The sequence below is a fragment of the Hemitrygon akajei genome, unplaced genomic scaffold (assembly GCF_048418815.1).
Source record: "Hemitrygon akajei unplaced genomic scaffold, sHemAka1.3 Scf000188, whole genome shotgun sequence".
Classification (NCBI taxonomy): domain Eukaryota; kingdom Metazoa; phylum Chordata; class Chondrichthyes; order Myliobatiformes; family Dasyatidae; genus Hemitrygon; species Hemitrygon akajei.
In genome coordinates this window covers 553,815-579,095 of record NW_027332074.1, presented here as the reverse complement: position 1 = coordinate 579,095, position 25,281 = coordinate 553,815, and the positions used below count along the sequence as shown (strand labels likewise).

General features: G+C 44.6%; 1 protein-coding gene across 3 annotated transcripts in view; it reads right to left on the bottom strand.

Annotated features, from left to right (window-relative positions):
• Positions 1-24,243, bottom strand: part of LOC140724327 (NACHT, LRR and PYD domains-containing protein 3-like) — a 34,218-nt gene extending 9,975 nt beyond the window's left edge. For 2 of the 3 annotated variants that reach the window (XM_073038779.1, XM_073038781.1), the window contains exons 1-7: positions 24,138-24,243; positions 19,641-19,814; positions 16,520-16,616; positions 13,457-13,744; positions 8,513-8,679; positions 6,429-6,600; positions 6,261-6,326 (exon numbers count right to left, since the gene is read on the bottom strand). In XM_073038779.1, the coding sequence (XP_072894880.1) occupies positions 6,261-6,326; positions 6,429-6,600; positions 8,513-8,679; positions 13,457-13,744; positions 16,520-16,529 (703 nt within the window). In that variant the 5' untranslated portion in view covers positions 16,530-16,616; positions 19,641-19,814; positions 24,138-24,243. Of the gene's footprint in view, positions 1-6,260; positions 6,327-6,428; positions 6,601-8,512; positions 8,680-13,456; positions 13,745-16,519; positions 16,617-19,640; positions 19,815-22,238; positions 22,277-24,137 lie in introns of those variants that run through there. The other variant, XM_073038780.1, reaches the window with a different exon arrangement.
• Positions 24,244-25,281: the final 1,038 nt, after the last annotated feature.

Below are 25,281 nucleotides of genomic sequence, written 5' to 3'. Positions count from 1 at the left end.
GGCATGCTCCACAATCCAGGCAACATCCTTGTAAATCTCCTCTGCACCCTTTCTATGTTTTCCGCATCCTTCCGGTAGTGAGGCGACCAGAACTGAGCATAGTACTACTAAGTGGGGTCTGACCAGAGTCCTATATAGCTACAACATTACCTCTCGGCTCCTCAACTCAATACCACAATTGATGAAAGTCAATGCACCAAATGCTTTCTTAACCACAGAGTCAACCTGCGCAGCAGGTTTGAGTCCCCTATGGACTCGAACCCCAAGATCCCTCTCATCCTCCACGCTACCAAGAATCTTACTAATAATACTATATTCTGCCATCATATTTTACCTACGAAAATGAACCAGCTCACACATCTATGTTGAACTCCATCTGTCACTTCTCAGCCCAGACATCCTATCAATGCCTCGTTGTAACCCTTGACAACCCTCCACACCATCCACAATACCCCCAACCTTTGTGTCATCGGCCAATTTACTAACCCATTCTTCCACTTCCTCATCCAGGTCATTTATAACATTCATGAAGAGTATGCGTCCCAGCACTGATCCCTGAGGCACACCATTGGTCACCGACCTCGATGCAGAATTTGACCCATCTACAACCACTCTTTGTCTTTTGTGGGCAAGCCAATTCAGGATCCACAAAGCAATGTCCCCTTCGATCACATATGTAAGTACTTACTCAATAAGCCTTGCATGGTGAACCTTATCAAATGCCTTGCTGAAATCCATATACGCTACATCTACTGTTCTACCTTCATCAATGTGTTTAGTCACATCCTCAAAAAATTCAGTCAGGCTCGTAAATCTTTGTTATCTGCCTTTCACAAAGCCTTGCTGACTATTCCTAATCATATTATGCCTCTCCAATTGTTCATAAATCCTGCCTCACAGGATCTTATCCACCAACATACGAACCACTGAAGTAAGACTCATTCGTCTATAATTTCCTGGGTTTTTCTGCTCCATTTCTTGAATAAGAGGACAACACCGCAACCCTACAGTCCTCCGGTATCTCTCCCATCCCCATTGATGATGGAAAGATTATTACCAAAGGCTCAGCAATCTCCTCCCTCGCCTCCTACTGTAGCCTGCGGAACATCTCGTCTGGTCCCGGTGACTTATCCAACTTGATGCTTTTCAAAAGCTCCAGCACATCCTCTTTCTTAATATATAAACGCTCAAGCTTTTCAGTCCGCTGTAAATTATCCCTGCAATTGCCAAGATCCTTCTCCGTAGTGAATATTGAAGCAAAGTATTCATTAAGTACCTCTGCTATCAATTCCGGTTCAATACACAGTTTTCCACTGTCGCACTTGATTGGTCCTATTATTTGATATCTTATTCTCTCGCTCTTCACATACTCGTAGAATGCCTTGGGGTTTTCTTTAATCCTGTTCACTATGGCTATATCATGGCCCCTTCTGACTCCTAATTTCCTTAAGCTGCTTCCTGCTAGCCTTATAATCTTCTAGATCTCTATCATTACCTACTTTTTTGAACCTTTGGTAAGCTTTTCTTTTCTTCTTGACTGGACTTATAGCAACCTTTGTACACCACGGTTCGTGTACCCTGTCTCACTAGAATGTACCTATGCAGAGCTCCAGGTAAATATCCCCTGAACATTTGCCATATTTCTGCCGTACATTTTCCTAACATCTGTTCCCAATTTATGTTTTCAAGTTCCTGCCTGATTGACTCATATTTCCCCTTACCCCAATTAAATGTTTTCCTAACTTGTCTGTTCCCATCCCTCTCCAATGCTATGGTAAAATAGATAAAATCGTGATCACCATCGCCAAAATGCTCTCCCACTGAGAAACCTGACATCTGGCCAGGGTCATTTCCCAATAACAGATCAAGGACCGCCTCTCCTCTTGTAGGTTTATCTACATATTGTGTCAAGAAGCCTTCCTGAACACACCTACCAAACTCTACTCCATCTGAACCCTTCACTCTAAGGAGATGCCAATTGATATTTGGGTAATTAAAGTCTCCCATCAAGACAACCCTGTTATTATTACACCTTCCCAGAATCTGTCTCCCTATCTGCTCCTTGACGTCCCTGTTACTATTGTATGGTTAATAACAAAACACCCAGTAGTGTTATTGACCCCTTCCTATTCCTAACTTCCACCCACAGAGACTCCATAGACAACCCCTCCATGAATTCCTTCTTTAGCAGCCGTGGCACTATCTCTGATTAAGAGTGTCACGGCCCACACCTCTTTTGCCTCCTTCCCTTTCGTTTCTGAAGCCTGGCACTCAGAGTAATAATTCCTGCCGCTGAGCCATCCAAGTCTGTGTAATGGCCATAACATCATAGCTCCGAGTAATGATCCAGGCTGTAAGCTCATCCGCTTTGTTCATAATACTCCTTGAATTAAAATAGACTCAACACAAACCATCGATTGGAGCTCGTTCCTTCTCTATCACCTGTCTATCCTCCCTTTTCGCACTGTCTCCAAGCTTTCTCCATTTCTGAGCCAACCTCCCTTTCCTCCATCACATCAGTTCGATTCCCACCCCCCAGCAATTCTAATTCAAACTCTCCCCAATAGCCTTAGCAAACCTCCCTGCCAGGATAATTGTCCCCCTGGGATTCAAATGCAACCCGTCCTTTTTGTACAGGTCACTCCTGCCCTAAAAGAGTTCCCAATGATCCAGAAATCTGAATCTCCGCCCCCTGCTCCAATCCCTCAGCCACACATTTATCCTCTACCTCATTCTATTCCTATACTCACTGTCTCGTGGAACAGGCAGTAATTCCGAGATTACTATCTTTGAAGTCCTGCTTCTCAAATTCTTTCCTCACACCCTGTAGCCTTTTTTCAGGACCTCCTCCTTCCCCTGCCTATGTCATTGCTATCAATATGTACCACGACCTCTGGCTGTTCTCCTTCCCACTTCAGGATATTGTGGACACGATCAGAATCATCCCGGACTCTGGCACCTGGGAGACAAACTAAAATGCGTTTCTTTCCTGCATCCTCTGTCTAACCTCGTAACTATAGAGTTCCCGATCACTGCTGCCATTCTCTTCCTTTCTCTTCCCTTCTGAGCCACAGGGCCAGACTCTGTGCCTCTCCCAGGTAGGTCCCACCCTCCAGCAGTACTCAAGCAGGAGTACTTATTTTTAACAGGGACAGCCAATGGGGTACTTTCTAGTATCTGACTCTTGCCCTTCCCTCTACTGACTATTACACACTTATCTATCTCCCAAGGCCACAGTGTAACTACCTGCCTATACCTCCTTTCTATCAGCTCCTCATTCTCCCTGACCAGACAAAGGTCATCAAGCTGCATTGAAGTTAGATTCCCAACTCTTGTCCATAAACGTAATAAACAATAAATCTGTTGAAGTAACAAATCTGAGATAAAATCTCAATCAAAACACCTACATTTTGAATAGAATATCTCTTTAACCGCGAAGTGAAAGCGAACATAAACAAACTCAGTCCCTTCCTTGCAGAAAGAGTGTAACCACTTCGATTCAGACATACCGCACACCGCTGAACAGTTATCAGGAGATACAGGAGTAGATAAATCACACAGAGCTGTTATGAATGAAAGTGCCATCGTAGACGTGGATTCCGACTTCCCTAAAAAGGAATCTAGATTACCTTTATTAAGGGCTTGAAGAGGAAATAAGTTTTAAAGTGTGTTGAGGAGAGATCCTGTTCTTTCATGTCGATAAACCATTTAAATATGGAATATGAAGCTAAGCTTCATAGCAGTCATGGAAAGGAGAACAGATGGATTGGACATAGATATCCTGAGGTTGGGGAGGGATGATTTCGATTGTATACCACAGCACTGATTGAAGGTGATTCTTCACCCAGTGGGCTGGAGCCATTCGAAAGTGAATAGTGGGAGTTTGGTGTCAATGTGCGCAAGAAAAGAGTAAATTGTAAGGAACATTGAAAATCAAGGTATATCAATGGTTTTACTGATAAAAGGTGCTGTTCTCGGATTAATATATATATATATAAACAAAGAAAATGTTCTGCGAAGAGTAGGGTAGAGGTACTTAAAATAAATTATGAGACCAGCTGGGACATGACATTATGATGTTAATGCAAAAGCACTTTGTGAATATATTACAGACAAGAGAGGTTCAGTGTATCAGGACACTGCCAAGAGTACTCTGGAGTACAGTGTATGAGGAAACCTCCAGGGGTGTATTCAGGGATCGACCATGTATCGGGAAACTCCAGGAAGTGCATGTTGCTTCACAGTATGTTTAGATCCAGCCAGGGCTGTCTGCAGTTTTACAGTGCATCAACAAGCTGTTCAGTCCATGGTCATAATGTGGAATAAATGAAGTATAGTTTAACATTCGTGCGAATTGTGCTGAGTGGGACTCGGGCTGATGGAGCTGCTTCGTTAATTTTAGGGATACAGCACAGTGACAGACCCTTCCAGTCCATGCGCCCACACGGCCCAATTACAACGATGTGACCAATTAACCTACTGACCTGTACATCTGGACATGGACCGACTGAGGATAGTATGCATGGTTTCATGTGTGATAGGTCATGTCTAACCAAACTTACAGAGTTCTTCGAGGAAGTTACCAGTAATGTTGATAAAGGCCAGACAGTGGATGTTGTCTACGTGGAGTTTGGTGAGGCAGTTGACAAGGTCTCGCATGGGAGATTGATCAAGAGGTTTCAGTTGCTCGGCATTCAAGATGAGGTGGTAAATTGGACTAGACATTGGCTTTGAGGGATAAGCCAGAGAGTTGCCTCTCTGACTCAAGACAGGTGAGGTGTACTGCAGGAATTGGTGTTTGTTCTGTTGTTGTTTGTCATCTATATCAAAGATCTGGATTATAATGTAGCTAACTAGATCAGCACATTTCCGACGACATCAATATTAGGGGTGTAGTGGAGAGCTAGAAAGTCCATCATGACTTGTAGTGGGATCTGAAACGTTAGGGGAAATGGTTGAACATGGCAGATACAAATTAATGCAGACAAATGCGTGATGTTGCACTTTGATATGGCCAACTATGGTCTATACAGTTAATGGTGCGGCATGTGATAGAACAAAAAGATCTGGGAATACAGGTACATAATTAATTGAAAGTGGCGTCACAGGTAGACAGGGTCATAAAGAAAGCTTTTGGCACATCGGCCTTCATAAATCAATGTACTGAGTACAGGAGATGGGATGCTATGTTGAAGTTGTATAAGGCAATGCTGAGGTTGGAGTATCGTGTGAAGTTTCGGTGACCTGCAGGAAAGATGGAAATACGGGTCAACGAGTTCAGTGAACATATTGCACGGACGGTGCCAGGTCTGGAAGACCTGAGTTATAACAAAAGTTTGATTAGATTAGGTCTGTAAACCTTGGAACGCAGAAAATCGAGAGGAGAATTGATAGAGGTATACAAAATTATGGGGGGTATAAATAGGAAAATTTTAAGCAAGTTTTTCCGTTGACAATATGTGGGTCCACAACTAGAGGCCATGGTTAACTTTTTAAGGGGAATATATGGGGAAACCTCTTCACTCAGATGTTTGTCAGAGTGTGAAACACATTGCCAGCAAAAGTGAAGCATTCAACCTCAATTTCAATATTTAAGAAGTTTGGATAGGTACATGGATGGAGGTCAGTTGGAGTAGGCAGATTAAGTGGTTCAGCAAGGAATAGATGGGCTAATGGGCCTGTTTCTGTGTTGTACTTATCTATGACTCCATCTTTAGAATGTGGGAAGAAATCTTTAAATCCAGAAGAAACCCGCACAGTCACGGAGAGACAGTACAAGCTCCTTACAGTCTGCAGCGGGAACTGAACCGAGATCACTGATGCTGAAAAGAAGCACTCTAACAGCAACTCTAGAATGTCGTCCTAACCGTGGAAGAAATTCCTGATTTTTCCGCTCTCAGACAATCTGGGATTTGCTGCTGTATCAACAACCAGCATTGTTGGAATTCACAACACATCGGCAGACTGCCAGCAACGTCTGGGTGTTTCTTGGGTAACACGACCTTGCTGGGTGTATATGCCTGAGTGACTCTTATGGCTGAACAGCCGAAATACTGAACAGAGATATTTGCACAAAATGTCAGAAATGGTCTGATGTGTTTCAACTCAGATACAAATTCACTGATAGTGATTTCCAGTCAAGACCATCCCTTTCCACAAACTATGACAGCTGGACTCCTATTTCAGCAATTTGTGAACAATCGCTTTTCAACATCATTTCTGTCAAGTAATCAGTTTGAATCGTTTATTTCATCACTCACCCTTCAGTTGCGAGGATAACTCACAAAAGCCTCGGCTGACATTCATATGTTCATATGGATCAGGACCTGTTGACATCGAAATACTTCCATGAAATTGAATCCAACATGCATTGTTAAATCTGGAAAGTTTCAATCTAATTTAGGGCAGAGTGCGTTATTTCACGGTACCAAGTTCCTGGATTTCCTTCAGTATCTTTTCCAACTTTGGTAACTCCTTCCTCACTTCCACAAAGGATTTCCACATCACCCTCCGGGCCTGGGCGCCTTTCTCCATCACCAGGCTGAGGAAGAGTTTGGAACTCTCTGTCCAGTTTCCCCACTCCGCAAGCTTCTTGACTTCCTGTGAAGAACAACAGTGAAGATCGAACGAACAGACACAGAACAATGAGGAAAATATGCTCATTGATGGGATATTCAACTAGTCTCATTGCCCAAGAGCACTGGGACAACCACTGGTCTGTCTCCTGGTCCATTCTGTAAATCTATGGGGTCAGGAAATGGAACCGAAACACGAACTGAAGACAATTACAAGTCGGTATTATTGTCGCAGAGTGACAAATGAGTGCCACATTTCTTCGTAACGCTTGTAGAGCTGTTACATGTTTTTGTTGGTGAGGGCAATGTGAGGTAGGCATTGGCCATTAAACAGTGGATTATGGCTCATTACAACTCTACTCTTCCTGCACAATGCATTATCCCATGGACAAAGAGCTCTCTCTCTCGCTGTTGTCTGGTCTGGGTCTGTCTCTTTCAGTGTGATGGCAGTGACATCGATATGCTCAGTGAGAACATTTCCTACCCACAAACACTTGGGCTGATGACCTCTATTGGCCGATACCACACGTTGGAAAAGTTGACTATGTTCGATTATATTGGATTGTGTCTTGACTGGTCTCTGGGACAACAGCAAATTCCTGTTCATGATATTGACTGTCCTAAAGGATCCTCCCGGCTGACCCGGGCTGATGTGGCCTCATCTAAAGTGAATCCCCTGAGTTAGTTATCAGATTCTACATCATGAGTACATTCATACTGTCCTGGAACAATAGAGCTGGTGAGACACAGCGAAGCTTTACTGGCAGCAAAGAAAACTCTGAATACTCATTCAATAACACATTTCTGTACTACAATTATTGACACATTTTTCATTTGCAAGTTGTTATTTTTGAACCGACCTGGTGTGTTTGTGGTGCTGTGGGGAAATTCGGCAAGCTGCAGTCTCGAGTGTACACTTCCGCCACTGTCATTGCTAATGAGAACTTGGGGCCAGATCAAAGTGGCAGGGAACGGGCCCGAAAGTAAGTAATCAGCCAATGTTTGGTCGATATCAGTGCTAGACCAAATCAAAAAGGTTTTGATGCCGCAGCTGCATTAGTTTAGTTCACTGATTGGCGAAGTTTACTCACATCTGCGCTACTGGTCTGGGCTCAAGGACCGGCTTCAGTAGTGAATCTGGCTCGGTGGCCGTGGACTCACTTTCCACGTTGGTGGTCTCTGCGGTTCATATTCTCAGAGTTAATTACTTACTTTTAGTGTTCGGACAATCTGTTCTGTTTTTCAAACATTGGGTGTTTGGCGGCCTTTGTTATGTGAGTTTTTATTTTTTAAATGGGTTCTATTGTGTTTCTTCAATTTCTGTATGAAAGTGAATCACAGGGTTGTATACTGTATACATATTTCGATTATAAGTGTTGTTTGAAACTATGAAATGCCGAAGATAATTCGAGAAACAGGTGGTAGGAAAGCTTTAGGGTGATATGGCCCATTTTCCTGTTGTGTGATTCTAATTCTAGGGTCACGACAATTGGCGAAATTCCAGGTACCTGGCTGTGTTCGGGAGTAATGTGACCACTTCGATGTGGTAGCCAGGTGTCCTTCCACACACGGCAGCAGAGAACCGGACATTTGCATCGTCCATGAGGAGAAATGAGATTCATCTCAATGTGACCAAAGGCCTTGATGGGTATTTTGATCAGGTTTTCATTTCTAATGCTGATTCATTGAATCACATTTCTCTCACCACTGTGTTGAGCTCAGCCTATTTGGACTGATGAATAAAGTTTGAATCTGCAGTTCGGATTTTTCTAATTCACTGATTTTAACCCTGGTGCAAAGGTTTTGGTCACAAATTGTTCAGTGATCAATATCATCACTGCAGTGTACAGAGACAAGAGGATGAGCCAGCCTGACTGTTGTCTCTCATCCCTCCTTTCACTAAAATGAACGGTATCCCAACTGTTACTCCCAATCACCTCGTGTTCCCGTTCACTGAATTGTCCCTCCTGTCTCAACGTCCAGCTGAGTCCGTCTACCCGTTCTTCAATCGCAGGTTTCAGTCTCTCTTGGTAGAAAGTAGTCAGGTGGAGCAGCTGATAATCTTCACACTGTGTCAGGAGATCTGAGATCGTAGATTTGGAATCTGGGAATAGAAATATAAAAATGCAGTACTCTGCAACGTGGAGTGGAGAGCGAGTTGGTAAACATGATGGGGAGCAAATTATGTTGGAAAAAGTGATTAAGGAGCATGCGCCGCAGGAAGGGTGTCGAACCCGTGGCACAGATGATGTGAGGAGTGTGGGACAAGTTGCAGAGGAGGTGGGAGGGGAATGGGACAGGTAGCAGGAAAGGAGTGCCTGGGGTGGGGTGCAGTGAGAGCATGGACACATCCAGCCCTGAGACAAGGTCATCTGATTCCAAACAACTGGCTTATTGATCATTACAGAATGTCTCTCTGGTGTTCTTTCCCTACTCGTTTCCAAACGATGATTCCCCTCGCTCTGCCCCCTTCCAACTTTCAGTCCACAATAAAGACCCATATCAGAGTCAGATTTATTATCACTCACACGTCACTTCTTTTTGTTTTGCAGCTGCAGTTACATAAAATTGCTACAGAGTTACGCAAAAGTGTTGGGGACATATATACAGCTAGCGTGCCAAAGATGCAGCCAGTTAGAATACCCTGCATGGTACGTCCAGAAATTTGCACAATACTTATTTTGGTGATATGCCAAATCTCCTCAAACTCGTGATGAAATATAGCCTTCTTAATAGCTGCATCGATATTTTGGGTCCAAGTTAAGCCCTCAGACATAGTGACACCCAGGAACTTGAAATTGCTCACTCTCTCCACTTCTGATCTCTCTTTGAGGACTTGTGTGTGTTCCCTCGTTCTACCCTTTCTGAAGTTCTCTGGTTTTATTTGAAGGTTGCAGCTCCATCACTAGGTGATGTATCTCGCACCCGTTCACCCCCCGTCACCATCTGAAATTCTGGCAACAATGGTTTTATTGATAGATAGATAGATAGATAGATAGATAGATAGATAGATAGATAGATAGATAGATAGATAGATAGATAGATACTTTATTCATCCCCATGGGGAAATTCCAACTTTTTTCCAATGTCCCATACACTTGTTGTAGCAAAACTAATTACATACAATACTTAACTCAGTAAAAAAATATGATATGCATCTAAATCACTATCTCAAAAGCATTAATAATAGCTTTTAAAAAGTTCTTAAGTCCTGGCGGTAGAATTGTAAAGCCTAATGGCATTGGGGAGTATTGACCTCTTCATCCTGTCTGAGGAGCATTGCATCGATAGTAACCTGTCGCTGAAACTGCTTCTCTGTCTCTGGATGGTGCTATGTAGAGGATGTTCAGAGTTATCCATAATTGACCGTAGCCTACTCAGCGCCCTTCGCTCAGCTACCGATGTTAAACTCCCCAGTACTTTGCCCACGACAGAGCCCGCCTTCCTTACCAGCTTATTAAGACGTGAGGCGTCCCTCTTCTTAATGCTTCCTCCCCAACACGCCACCACAAAGAAGAGGGCGCTCTCTACAACTGACCTATAGAACATCTTCAGCATCTCACCACAGACATTGAATGACGCCAACCTTCTTAGGAAGTACAGTCGCCTCTGTTGTTGGCAAATTTATGGATGGCATTTAAGCTGTGATGGCTACGAAGTCTAATTATCCATAAATCTGAACCTTCCCCCGCATCAGTTCCTTAGCTATGCATTCATCTGCCAAGTCATCCTATATTTACCCCCATGCTGGGCGGCATGACAGTAATCCTGAAATTACTACCCTGGTTGTCCCGTTTTCTACCTAGCTCCCTCAGATCTCTTACCAGAACCACCTCACCCTTTACTACCTGTACTGCTCACTCCCCCCTCCTTTTTAAACACCGTGGACCCGAATCGAGTCATCCTTGGCACCTGGGAGGCAATGTAACATACGGGACTCTCTATCGTGCCCACAAAATCGCGTCTCTGTTCCTCCGACTAAGGAATCTTCCATCATCACTGCATCTCTGTTCTCTTCTGAGCCACAGCAGCAGAAACTGTTCAAGATATTTCTGTATTCTCCAGCTAAGCTTTTTTTTTACTGCATATGTAGAAGTGCCAGCATTGATCTTTCAGAAATTCATTGATTCTGGCAAGGCTCGTGAGGAATGGCAAATTGCAAATCTCGCTACACTCTTCAATAACGGACTGAGTCAGAAGAAATGAAATTATAGGCCTGTTAGTCTGAACTCACTGGTTGCAAAGGTATAGATGTCGATTGTTAAGGGTACTTAATACCCTTAAGGGTACCAAGGGTAGTTGATTTCGAGTACTTGGAGGCACATGATAAAAATACGCCGTGGTCAGCATGGATTCCTCAAGGAAAAATTGTGACTGACAAATCTGTCGGAAATCTGTGTAGAAATAACAAACAGGATAGACAAAGGAGAATCCGTGGATATTGTGTGCTTAAATTTTCAGAAGGCCTTTGACAAGTTGCCAATCAAGAGGCTGCTGAAAATGTTAAGTGCCCACGGCATTACAGGAAAAGTTCTAGCATGGATTAAGGATTGGCTGATCGGCAGTAGGCAAAGAGTGGGAAAAAGGGTTTCCTTTTTTGGTTGGCTACTGGTGACTAGTCGTGTTTCATAGACATCTGTGTTGGGACTATTATAAGTCAATGATTTGGATAACAGAATTGAAGGCTTAGTGGCCAGATTTCCGGAAGATATGAGGAGGGGAAGGTAGTTTTGAGAAAGTAGAGAGTCTATCCTCTCTTCATTTGCAGTTTGAGTCGGTGGTGAGAAAGGCAAATGCAATACTGGCATTTATTTCGAGTGGACTAAAATATAAAAGCAAGTATTTAATATTGAGGCTTTATAAAGCACTGGTGAGGCCCCACCTTGAGTGATGTGAGGTTTTGGGTTCCTTATCGAAAAAGAATGGTGTGCTGACATTGGAGAGGTTTCAAAGGAAGATCATGAGAATGTTTACGGGAATGAGTTTCCATATGAGGGACATATGAGGAGCGTCTGACGGCTCTGGCCCTCTACACAGGAATTCAGGAGAATGAGGATGACCTCATTGAAACCTGTCGAATTTTGAAAGGCCTCGACATAATGGATGTGGAGAGGATGATTTGTATGGTGGAGGAGTCTAAGAACAGAGAACCCTCTGTTAAAGTGTTATTGAAAAGCACAAGCCAGGATATTGATACAGCATAATTTCCAAGTTACTGAATATCCCTTGAAGTACAGTTAAGTCAATGATCAATAAATGGAAAGAATATAGCACAGCTGTAAATCTGCCGAGAGGAGCTGTTCTCAAAAACTGAGAGACAGTGCAAGAAGAGGACTGAATTGAATTGAATGATCTTTGTTGTCCTTATACATAGGCACAATGAAACTCTGTTTGACTTCCTCTCAGGCAATCAAACAAAGCAGTAGGTAAAAATAAGACAGTAATAGAATAAAAAACAGTATATAATAGATAAGTCGCAGCAAATAAGTTGCAGCAGCACCAGAATATCACAGTAATGCATAAAGTGCCGTTAGTGCAAGTATTTGTCCTTGTGTGTGCATGTGTGTGCTCACAGTTTCAGTCATTGCTCTGTGGGAATAGTGTGATGGAGACCACAGCTCTGGGGTAGAAGCTGTTCCTCAGTCTATTTGTCTTGGCTTTTATTATCCTGAAACTTTTGCTGGCCGGCAGCGTGTCAAACAGGGAGTGGCTGGGGTAATAGGGCGATTACTGTCTGCCAATGCTTCAGATGTTGTATATCAGGTGTATATATTAGGAAGTTCTATTAGCCACGAGTGAGGGACAGAATCAAATGGTTTTTGATAGACAATATAACATTGGAAGATTTCTGCTTTCCCCCGGCCTTAAAAGAATTGCGTAATGTATTATCAGTTGTTCCTTAAATCCGTTCATACCCAACAGCATTCTTTCTGCTGTTCTGTAAGTATATTGAGGTTGTCTAAGTGAGTGGTTATTAGCTATGACATGCACAACGTTGTAACTTTAAACATAAAATTGTCTCATTATTATTAAGAGCGAATAATAACATAGATGGTGGCCAATCAATAGTCTTATAAATGCAGTATTAAATCTGTCCTTTTGGCCGGCGGTACTTACACTCAGCCTTTTATATCTTCTGCCCCATGGGAGTATCAGAAGAGAGAATGTTTGAGAGACCCTGTTAACTTGATTATGTTCTTCCAGGTGGTGACAAATGTGATGGATGAAGTTACACATGGATATTTTCTACTTGAGTGTTAGCCGTGTGTTTGCCAAGGTCCCACATGGGAGGCTCATACAGAAACTTAACATGCTTGGGAAGTGTGGTGAATTGCCTTTTGGATTCATAGACAGATGAATTCCTATAGCAGACAGATGGTAATGTGGTTCAACCTGGCTGGTGTTCTTTGACCAGTGATGTACAATAGGGGAACACACTGGCATCGGCCATGTATACACTTATGTCCCTTTCCCCAGGAGTGGCCTCAAAAACTACCCAACAATGCTCTTGAAATTACTTTACCAGTAAGCAACCCCGCCCACCCCACTGACACACCTATTCCAATATAGGATGGGAATAAATATTGGGACTGTCAATAAGAGGCACTTCCGAAAGATGCTCTCTCCATCCTGAGGAACACATTTCCCTTATTTCTTATCCCGGAAATTCTTATCTGGACAGCTGCAGTTCCTCCAATGCACGTCCTGGAAATAATTAGAGCAGGTAGTACATTTCCTGTAGTTGGGTAACGGGTGCCCCACTACACACCATGTACCACACTCACGTATTTTCCCTCTCTGTGCAACCCTCCAACAAGGAATCACTTTTACCCTCCTCCCCGCCGCATTCTGTGAACACATCACCCTCATATTTCACTTACCAACTCCTTGTTGGGGACTTGACAGGTCCGTCTTTAATGAGCTTCCAAGCTGACAGGCAGTCGCCTCACTTGTGCTGGTTCCAGGGTCCTGATCGGTGTCTCTGACGTCACTGTCTCTGGGCTGACTTTGCTCCTCCTCCTCTGCGGCCGGACTGCATTCAACTAGTACATTGCCCTCAATCTGACCCTGCTTTGGTGCATTGTTTCCGTGGTGCCGATCATCTTCCCTCGGTGAGTTGCCTGCTGAAAACCTCTTGAGTAATTCCCGTACCCGATTTAATTTCCCACCTGAAATAAATAACGAATTACAAGTTGTACTAGAGTGATTTAATGCTCATCAAAACAAGGATTCACAATGTGTGGCTACAATAAGATCATAAGGCGTAGGTATAGAGGTAGGCCATTTGGCTCATTGAATCTGCTCCGCCATTCATTCATGGCTGATCCTTTCTTTCCCTTCCTCAACCCTAATTCTCGGCCTTCTTCCCGTAACATTTGATACCGTCTCCAATCAATAACCTACAGGTCTTTGCCTTAAATACACTCAATGACCCGGCCTCCAACAGCTTCCTGTGGTAACAAATTCCACAAATTCGCCACCTTCTGGCTAAAGAAGTTTCTGTTTAAATTGATGATCCTCTATCTTGAGGCTGTGCCCTCTTACACTAGACTTCCCCACCATTGGAAACATCTTTCAACATCTACTCTGTCTGGGCAACTCAACATTCGAAAGGGTTCAATGATATCTCCCCTCCCTCATCTTTCTAAATTCCAGCGAGAACAGACACAGAGTCATCTAACAATGGAGCTTGGACTCTCGCTGACCCGATTTGGAGTGGGACTGTGCTGGTGAATGTGATCCACACTTCCTGCCAGGTGACCATCGCAATAAGCCGGTGACCAGACACATCCACTCCCAGATACAGAACAGGATGGACACAATACTACTGATCACTGGCAATGAAGTATTTGAACACACTGATAACCAGGGGTCTTAATGGAATGGTGTCACTTGATACCGAGAAATATCACTGGGATTATTTTCCACAAGCAAATTCTCCCTGGATCACAAACTGTTCAGTCACCAGTGTCACACACAGATCAGCCTCCGGATTACACACTGCCAGATCCCCTAAATCACATACTCTCCGTCTGCTGTGTCAAAGTGTCCTGTCCCCTGGGTAACAGACTGACCATTACCTCGAGGCGCACGCCTCCTATCCCCTGGGACACAGACTGACCATTACCTCGAGGCGCACGCTGTCCTGTCCCCTGGGTCAAAGACTGACCATTACCTAGATGCACACACTGTCCCTTCCACAGGGTCACAGACTGACCATTACCTCGAGGCCCACGCCTCCTGTCCCCTGGGACACAGACTGACCATTACCTCGAGGCACATGCTGTCCTGTCCCCTGGGTAACAGACTGACCATTACCTCGAGGCGCACGCTGTCCTGTCCCCTGGGTCACAGACTGACCATTACCTAGATGCACACACTGTCCCTTCCACAGGGTCACAGACTGACCATTACCTCGAGGCGCACGCCTCCTGTCCCCTGGGACACAGACTGACCATTACCTCGAGGCACATGCTGTCCTGTCCCCTGGGTAACAGACTGACCATTACCTCGAGGCGCACGCTGTCCTGTCCCCTGGGTCACAGACTGACCATGACCTAGATGCACACACTGTCCCTTCCACAGGGTCACAGACTGACCATTACCTCAAGGCGCATGCTGTCCTGTCCCCTGGGTCACAGACTGTCCATTATCACGGGGCGCACACTGTCCTTTCCACAGGGTCACAGACTGACCATTACCACGGGGCGCACACTGTCCTTTCCACAGGGTCACAGACTGACCATTACCAGGATACGCACACTGTCCCTTCCACAGGGTCACAGACTGACCATTACCACGGGGCGCACACTGTCCTTTCCACAGGGTCACAGACTGACCATTACCACGGGGCGCACACTGTCCCTTCCACAGGGTCACAGACTGACCATTACCTCGAGGCGCACACTGTCCCTTTCACAGTGTCACAGACTGACCATTACCACGGGGCGTACACTGTTCTTTCCACAGGGTCACACACAGATCAGCCACCGGATTGCAGGAGACAATGTGCTGAGTGGACATTTAGCAGACTTGCCATCATTAGCTGCAGAGCAGAATACAGGCGCAGCGATCTCTTGTGACAAGGTTATTATCTGTTGTTTGGACCAGTTCTGTTACCAATACTACAGGAAGGATGTATTAGTACTTGACAGATTGCAGAGTGAATATTCTATTTACAAAAGATTGAATCGGATGAGAACATTTTCTGACTCAGAGAAAATCATTTCAGCATATCAACATTGAAGCTCCTTTTACGTCTTTTGAGAAAATGACGTTCACCATTTGTCCACAGCCTAAACAGTCACTGGGGTGTTAAAACACCGAAACACACCACAAATTTACCTACAATGAGCTGTCTGCTGATCGTCAGAAATTCTGAACGTTGGCAATGTTCTCAGCTGGGCTACAAAAAACAGATATCGGAAACTCCCTTCATCTCCTTTGCGCAGCCGTCAACAAAACCAAGGGGAAGTTGACAGCTACCCTACCAAAACCTGAAATGTTGTGTTATCACACAGTCCCTGAAATCCAGGAAATGCTCCAATCATCTCGCTCTGAATTTTATAAATGAAAGTTGGAGATGTCTTTCACCTCCGAACAGGCCCTGATGTGCAACAATCCCTGAACCCGGACTTTAACGTAACAAACAACACATTTTTGTGGGTGTTTTACTCTCAACCACCTGATTCAGGAAACCCTGCTGCTTCCACTCAGGTGAAGCTTTGCACGGTGACCTGAGTAATTCTACCATTACCGGTGACAGGTCCCTGCACTGGAACTGTTAAATCGATCGATTATTCAAGACCACTTTTCCATGGGATTCAATTACCCTGTTCGATGAAACTTTTCTGTACCCCTTAGCATCTGCGTAAGTTACTTCATCTGAATTATTGTGCACAAACACGACGGAAGTTTAATTATAAAGATCCCTGTTATCATACCTTTAGCCATTTTGATTCCGACTGACGAATCCTGGTTGTTGTTTTCTTGTTTACTCTTTGTTCCCGGTGTAGAAAAGCTCCACCTGCGGGAAATGGTCTGAATGACACACAAGCAGATAGTGAGTCAGAGACACGATTACTTTATAAATATGACAGAGCCTACATCCCCTGTATCAGAACAGGAGTTGGCTTAAGGACCAACCATTCCCCTTTTCCATCAACTTCCACACCATGTCTGTATGTCTGTCCAGTGATATCTGGTGCATCCTTCTGACAGAGTCACACAGCAACAGAGCACAGATACAGACTCTTCAGCCCAATGAGAAAGTGCTAACCATATTGCCCACAGACATGGTCCTAATTTCCTGTTTTGAGCCCATTTCCCTACTGGCCTCCTCACTCCATCTTCACATCCCAACGGCTTCTGGAATTATACAATTGTGTTGCCTCATCCACTTCCTTTGACAGGTCCCTCCACATCATCACAAAACTCTGCGTGAAACCGATGCTGCTCGTGTTGATTTTCCAATCTGTTTACCATTGCTTTATCCAATTAGATCCCCTATAAGCTACGATAATCTTCATCATGAACACCATCTATTAATTTTGTGTCATCAGTGAACTTACTGGTCAAGCCTTGTGCATTTGTACTCAAATCATTACTATCAAATAACGAATATCAAATGTCCCACCTTGTAGCCTTGTGGTCCCTCTTCAAGGAAAAACCTTCAACCATCCCTCTTTGCTTACTACCTTCAAGGCAATCTTGAATCCATCTAACTTTCTCTCACTGGACCAGATGTGAACTTATCTTCCAGACAGAGCTTTCATGTGGCACCTTGTCAAAGGCTTTACTGTAGTTCAATGTACAACATCCATTCCCGCACCCATATTGACACTTATCTTCAAAAAACTTACGAAGTCTTGTTAAACACAATTTTACATAGACAATGCCATGGTGTCTCCTGATCAGACTCTGCCGATCCAAATGTCGGTGCATGACTGTCATCTATTGTGGAAAGTTATTTCTGGCACCTCCCCTACACTTTTCTCCACTCACCGTCAAAACGCCAAAGTGGCAACCCCTAGTAAGATAATATTTCTCCAAATGCTCAAAATTCCTCTTCCCAAGTAACCATTCCAAGAGTTTGCCCAGCACCGATGTGACGCTCACTGGTCTATAATCCCCAGGATTATATATAATACGTTTACAGAATTACAGAACAAGTTATGCCATCCTCTAATGATTTCTACGCCTGTGGCCAGAGAGGACACAAAGATCATTGCCAATGTCCTTGTAAACTCCTCCCTCACTTCCTGTCGTAAAGTGGTAAATATTGGATGCTTCAACAACACCTCTTTCTGAACACTGCCATGCTACTATGCTACATCACAATCACTGTCCATCTCATTGGCAACTCTGAAGCAAAGCATTCATTAAGCACCTCGCCTATCACCGCATCCTTCAGGCACGTGAGGTCAGATGGGCCAAATGGCCTAATTCTGCTCCAGTATTTTATGCTTTTATCTGGGGGCGCCAGAGTGACGTCACGTGTGGGTGAGAGCTTATATTCAAAAGCTGGTTAGTGGAGGTTTTAATGATTTCAGGGGAAGAACGAGGTTTCATCACTGAATCCGATGCTGTGTGATGTAAAGTCCCTTGCCAGGTGTCCTGCTGTGCCATGTTGTCCGTAGAGTGGGCGGTGTGGTACTTGTCCCGAGTTGGGACACAAAGCCCAGAATGTTTCTGGGGAAGAGTTTCCAGGGTGATCTGATTTGAGAGGGCTCAGTCCGTGCCGTGTCTCGTTGTTTAGTATTTTCATAAAAAACAGTTTTACTGCTGTAAACAGGAATTGCCAGCAGAGGAAGCACAGATTCATTTCAGTTAACAGAAAACCTCTCGTCCCTGCTGTCCTTGCCTCCCGGCAATCTAAACACCACGACAGTGAGTGAATCAGTCAGACAGCTGATAGCTAACAAGAATTATATCTCTTGGTCGTTACAGTTCTCCCAGAGTCGGTTGGACGGAGTTGATGTGAAGTTTGGAGGGTGTCACAGTGAATGAACCCACACCCGAACGCTCTGTGTTGTCCCTCCGACATCCTGCCACAGGTGGCGCTGCGGGGACCTCCTACAGATCAGAGCACAGTGCCGAACCCAGCGGATGCCGGCGGTTCTCCTGATCGGGCGGCGGTGAGGAAGGGGCTGATCTCGGGTTTGTGTAAATCGAAGGTCGGTTGCAGTGCGTAAGGGCCGGAACTGAACCAGTCATCTAGGGTGTCCGGGGTCGCCAGTGCTGCAGGCCTGGTTTCAGTTTTCCGCCCGAGCCGGGAATGTATGATCAGTTTGTTATGATACCCAAGTTGAGAGTGTGGATGTGGGTGAAGGGATTCTGTCCACGGGTTCGATTGTGGGGTGAACGATGGGAAGGATGTGGGGCTATTGGCGGGGTGGGGGGAGATTGGGGGCTTACAGATTATCGGATGCACCGTACCGGGAAGGATGAAGTTGTAAACAACGGAAGATCTTTCTCTTTGGATCAGACATGATGCGCGTCCTTTCAGGAAGCAGCAAGTTCCTCTTTATATTAGTTACTATCTAATCTTGCTGTTAACATTGAGTTTGTTACAGGGCCTCAGAGTCTGAAAACAGATGATTGTTAGGAAGCAAAGCCGACGGTGAGAAGCTGCTTCTTGGACTTGAGTTCCGTGCTTAGTGATGTTCCCGGGGTTACACCCATTCCTACTTGTCGTGTATATCGATAATTTGGTTGAGAATGTATAGGATATAGTTAGTAAGTCGGCACAAATTAAATTCAAGCAATTACATTTCTGAAAGGCAGGTAAGTATAAACAAACCCCTCTCATTCCCGCTCCCCACTCAGAACTGACCAAAAGCTATTTCAAAACACGCAAAAGCTTGAAATGAGCAAACACTGAGGGAATGTGAGTGGCTTTAAAGAGCTGGGCTGCTGACAACACATTACCAGACTTGAAGTGATTGCAGCTGGGTATGACAGAGGCATACCTGGCACATTCAGTCTCATTCCAACTGTTTCCTACCTTCCTTTGTATAGATATGTAATGTCTAAAGGACCAGTGTTTGAGTAAATGAGACTCACCAGACTTTCTCCTGACTGAATCAATGGAAACCCTGAGTCAGAAAGGTTCTCTCCAGTTGGTGCTCTCAGTCTTCGGGCTGGTTCACTTGTTGCTGTTCCCTCGTCTTCAGTCGTGGTTTGCTTCCATTTGGGGTTTTTCTTCCAATAAATCTCTCACCGAAGCTCCAAATTCAACTAGACAGATAATAAAGCACATTAACAATACAAATGATAAAACAAATATTTCCGTTCATCGAAGTTTAAATGTTGAAGACAAATATAGCGATTTCAAAGAACACATCTGAAATTTCCCCTCGCACTTCCCAATGCCTGATATGGGATACGAAGGAGTCATCGTTCAGTTATGGTCAGACACAAGATGTAGGTGGAGAATTAGATGATTCAGTCCATCGAGTCTGCTCCACCATTCAAACATGATTTTTATTCCAACACCATATTCCTGCCTTCATTCTGCAACCCTGAAGCTACTGAGCAATCACGAACATATTAAAATCTGCCTTAAATATACGCAAAGGGCAGCCTCCACCCCTATCTGCGGCAACAGTTTCCACACAGCAGCCGTCCTTTAATTGAAGAGATTTTTCTCAAGCAAGTCTGCAGGCCCGGATGGTGTCAGCCCCATGGTGCTCAAAGCCTGTGCCCCCCAGCTATGTGGAGTACTTCACCATGTCTTCAACCTGAGCCTGAGTCTCCAGAGGGTTCCTGGGCTATGGAAGACGTCCTGCCTCGTCCCTGTACCGAGGACGCCGCGTCCCAGTGGCTCCAATGACTACAGACCGGTGGCATTGACCTCACGCATCATGAAGACGCTGGACAGGATTGTTCTGGAGCAGCTCCGGCCTATGGTTAGGCCACACTTAGACCCCCTCCAGTTCGCCTACCAGCCCCGACTAGGAGTTGAGGATGCCATCGGCTACCTGCTGAACCGTGTCTACGCCCACCTGGATAAGCCGGAGAGTACTGTGAGGGTCATGTTTTTTGACTTCTCCGGTGCGTTCAACACCATCCGTCCTGCTCTGCTGGGTGAGCATCTGACAGTGATGCAAGTGGATGCTTCCCTCGTGTCATGGATTATTGATTACCTGACTGGCAGACCACAGTATGAGCGCTTGCAACACTGTGTATCAGACAGAGTGATCAGCAGCACCGGGGCTCCACAGGGGACTGTCCTGTCTCCCTTTCTCTTCACCATCTACAGCTCGGATTTCAACTACAACACAGAGTATTGCCATCTTCAGAAGTTTTCTGATGAATCTGCCATAGTTGGATGCATCAGCAAGGGAGATGACGCTGAGTACAGGGCTACGGTGGGAAACTCTGTCACATGGTATGAGCAGAATCATCTGTAGCTTAATGTGAAAAAGACTAAGGAGCTGGTGGTGGACCTGAGGAGGTCTAAGGCACCGGTGAACCCTGTTTCCATCCAAAGGGTCAGTGTGGACATGATGGAGGATTACAAGTACCTAGGGATACGAATTGACAATAAACTGGACTGGTCAAAGAACACGGAGGCTGTCTACAAGAAGGGTCAGAGCTGTCTCTACTTCCTGAGGAGACTGAGGTCTTTTAACATCTGCCGGACGATGTTAAGGATGCTCTCCGAGTCTGTGGTGGCCAGTGCTATCATGTTTGCTGTTGTGTGCTGGGGCAGCAGGTTGAGGGTAGCAGACACTAACAGAATTAACAAACTCATTCGTAAGGTCAGTGATGTTGTGGGGACTCTCTGACGGTGGTGTCTGAAAAGAGGATGCTGTCCAAGTTGCATGCCATCTTGGACAATGTCTCCCATCCACTCCATAATGTACTGTTTAGGTACAGGAGTACATTCAGCCAGAGACTCGTTCCACCGAGATGTAACACTGAGCGTCAAAGGAAGTCATTCCTGCCTGTGGCCATCAAACTTTACAACTCCTCCCTCGGAGTGTCAGACACTCTGAGCCAATAGGCTGGTCCTGGACTTATTTCCCCTGGCATAAGTTACTTATTATTATTTAATTATTTCTGGTTTCATTTTGCTGTATTTCTACTCTATTCTTGGTTAGTGCGGCTGTAACGAAACCCAGTTGCCCTCTGGATCAATAAAGTATGTCTGTCTGCCTGTCTGTCATCATAATTTTAAAAGTAGGCGTCTTTGTTCTGAGACGGTGCTCTCAGATCACAGACTCTCTGTCTAATGGAAACATCATCTCCATGTCCACTGTATCTAGGCTTTTCAGCATTCGGTAGGTTTACGTAAACATACATCCCCACACCACCCCCACCGTCCCTCAGAACTCCATTGAGCACAGGTCCAGAACCATCAAATGCTCCTCATACATAAAGCCGATCATTCTTGAGATTATTCATGTGGACCTTGTTAGCAACAACTGCACTGATCAGCTTCCCAGGAACAACAGGCAAATTGATACAGGAACAATTTAGTGCGAAAAGTTGTGGTTTGTTTACACGGTTTGAACAATGAACCCACAGACCAGAAATACTCGCTCAACACCTCATAATCCTGTGCAAGGTGACCCCCGGGTCCATTTTACTTGATCTAAAACTATGATATCCCATGACCCAGCCTCATAGGGTCACACAGCTGAACCTGTCCCTTACCGACGCCAGAAGCCTCGCACATCGTCCACACATCTCACAGCAAGTGGTGTATTCAGGGATATACCCACAACTAATGCCCAGATGCCCGAGACTTCTGATTCATTTGGAAGGAGGAACATCGTGTCCCATCTGTATAAGTACTAAGGATTACAGCCCAAACCGCAACTCTAGGACTCCTTGCTACCGATAAAATGTTGCAGTGTTCCGGCCAATCAGAGTTCAGAAACTAACACTCAATCAACCTATGGCAGAACGGGAAGCTGATGATCATCTGACTGGACCAATGATCGGGCTGGAAAACCTGGGCGTGAGTCACCAGATACAAGGGATACGTTTCACATTGTCTCTGGCAACTAAACTGAACACAATTTATCGTTATTTTATGGTTAAGTGAGGTCTTGTCCAGCATAATTGGCCATCATATTTCCTGTAGGCTAACAGGAATAAAATGCTTTTGATACAAAATTGAAATAGTATTGCTGGAAACTTGTTTCATCAGATAGGATGTGTGGAAAGAGAAACTGTGGAAGAGCCAGTATCTGAATTGGGATTGTCCAAGTTACTGCCCGATCTGCTGAACGTTTCCAGCATTTTCTCTTTTTACTTTAAATGATGCACGACTATTGACTGATTACAAGATGTTTGTGACGGCCTGAACAAAGTTGCACAAATGTAATGCCCACATTCATTAGTTTCGTCTTCATTCCAACACAGGGATAAATCTGTCGGTAGAGTCAATGCTCATAACATCTACCCCACCCCACTATCAGTCTGTTACATCTGCTCCCGAGGCCACTGTCTCTCACTCAGGGACCGTGACCAGAGAGCGATAAAAATGTGCACCACTCCCTGCAAGTCACATGGGCTGTTACCCTGGCAACAGAGAAAGTGGCTCTCCAAAAATGACAAAAATTAAATGAAATAACAGACTCACTTTAAATGTTGTCAAGATTAACACTTTGCCATTTTGTACTGTTGAAAATAAAATTGTAATTATTGATGCGATACAGATTGTCATTGAGGTGGTGGGATACAGGCCGGAGAGAGGTTGAACAAGATGCGCGGGGAATGAGCAGATGGAACCAGATGGGAAAAGGGATCATCATTAGTTTTCTCTTCATTCCAACACAGGAATTATTCAGTACACACAGTCAATGCTCACAGCATCATCCCCACCCCTTTATCAGTCTGTTACATCTGCTCCTGACGCTACTAACTCTCACTGAGCAACGGTGACGAGAGCGCGATAAAAATGTTTACCACTCCGTACCGGTCACATGGGCTGTTATCCTGGCAATGCAGAAAGCGGCTCTCCAAAGGTGACCGAAAATGTAAACAACAGAGTCAATTTAAAACGCTGTGAGTCTCGTTATGACAATATTAACATCATTCAATATTGCATGTACTTGTTCAAAATAAGTCTGTGAACCTTGGCTTTCATTAATTGGTGTGAAGCCCCCCCCCCCCCCCCCCCCCCCGCCGCGCCCCCAATCCCCCGTACAGCAATAACTTCAAGCAAATGCTTCCGTTAACTGCTGATCTTCCTGCACATCGGCCTGGAAGAATTTTATGTCATTCCGCCTTACAAAACTGCTTCGACGGAACTGCTGCTTCGAGGTAGGATTCCTCGACGGAACTGCTGCTTCAGCCCATTCCGCAACTTTCCTATGGGATTAACGTTAGGACTTTGACTCGGCCATTCTAATTTTCTTTTGTAATTATTCTATTATTTACTCTTGTCTTCTGGATCATTGTCTTGTTGCGTTATCCAACTTCAATTAAACTTCAGTTGACAGAGTGCTACGCTGACATTCTCCCGTAAAATGACTTGATATAAAATTAACACACAGCTATTTTATAACGTTGAAACTAAAATTGTAATGTTTGCCTTTACCTTACCTCAGGCTGCATTTAATAAATCCTCTGCTATTTCCAGTTAATAAACACCGATAGTGAGGCAAAATAATTCACAATGAGGAGACAGTAGTAGTTTCAATGATTACAGTCCAAACAGCAACTCTCCCAGGACTCCTTGCTACCGGTAATATGATGTAGTGTTTCGGCCAATCAGATTTCAAAAACTAACACTGCGTCAACTTATGGCAGAATGGGAACCTGATGGTCATCTGACTGGACCAATGATCAGGCTGGAAAACCTGGGCGTGAGTCACCAGATACCGGGGATACGTTTCACATTGTCCCCTGCAACTAAACCGGATTCAATTTATCACGATCTTTTTGTTAAATCATGTCTTGCCCAGTATAAAATTGAAATAATAGTGCTGGAAACTCGTTTCATCAGATTAGATTTGTGGAAAGAGAAACTGTGGAAGACCCAGTATCTGAACTGAGACTGTCCAAGTTGCTGCCCGATCTGCTGAACGTTTCCAGCTTTTTCTCCTTTTACTTTAAATTATGCACAATTATTGACTGATTACAGGATGTTTGTGACGGCCAGAACAAAGTTGCAGAAATGTAATGCCCACATTCATTAGTTTCGTCTTCATTCCAACACAGAGTTAATACAGTCGTTACATTCACTACTCACAAAATCCTCCCCACCCCACTATCAGTCTGTCACATCTGCTCCCGAGGCCCATGTCTCTCATTGAGGGACCGTGACCAGAGAGCGATAAAAATGTGCACCACTTCCTGCAAGTTACATGGGCGGTTACCCTGGCAACAGAGAATGTGGGTCTTCAAAAATGACGAAAAAATGCAATAACAGACTCACTTTAAATGCTGTCAAGATTAACACTTCGCCATTTTGTAACGTTGAACCTAAAATTGTAATTATTGATGCGATAAAGACTGATCCGAAATTGACAAGAAGTTTGATATATATATCATTGAAGTGAGGGCATACAGACTGGACAGAGGTTGAACAAGATGGCTGATACATACTGAGGTGGTTGGATACAGGTTGGACATGGGTTGAACAAGATGGTTAATATATATCATTGAGGTGGTGGGATAAATGCTGTACAGAGGTTGAACATGATAGCTGATATATATTATTGATGTGGTGGGATACAGGCCGGAC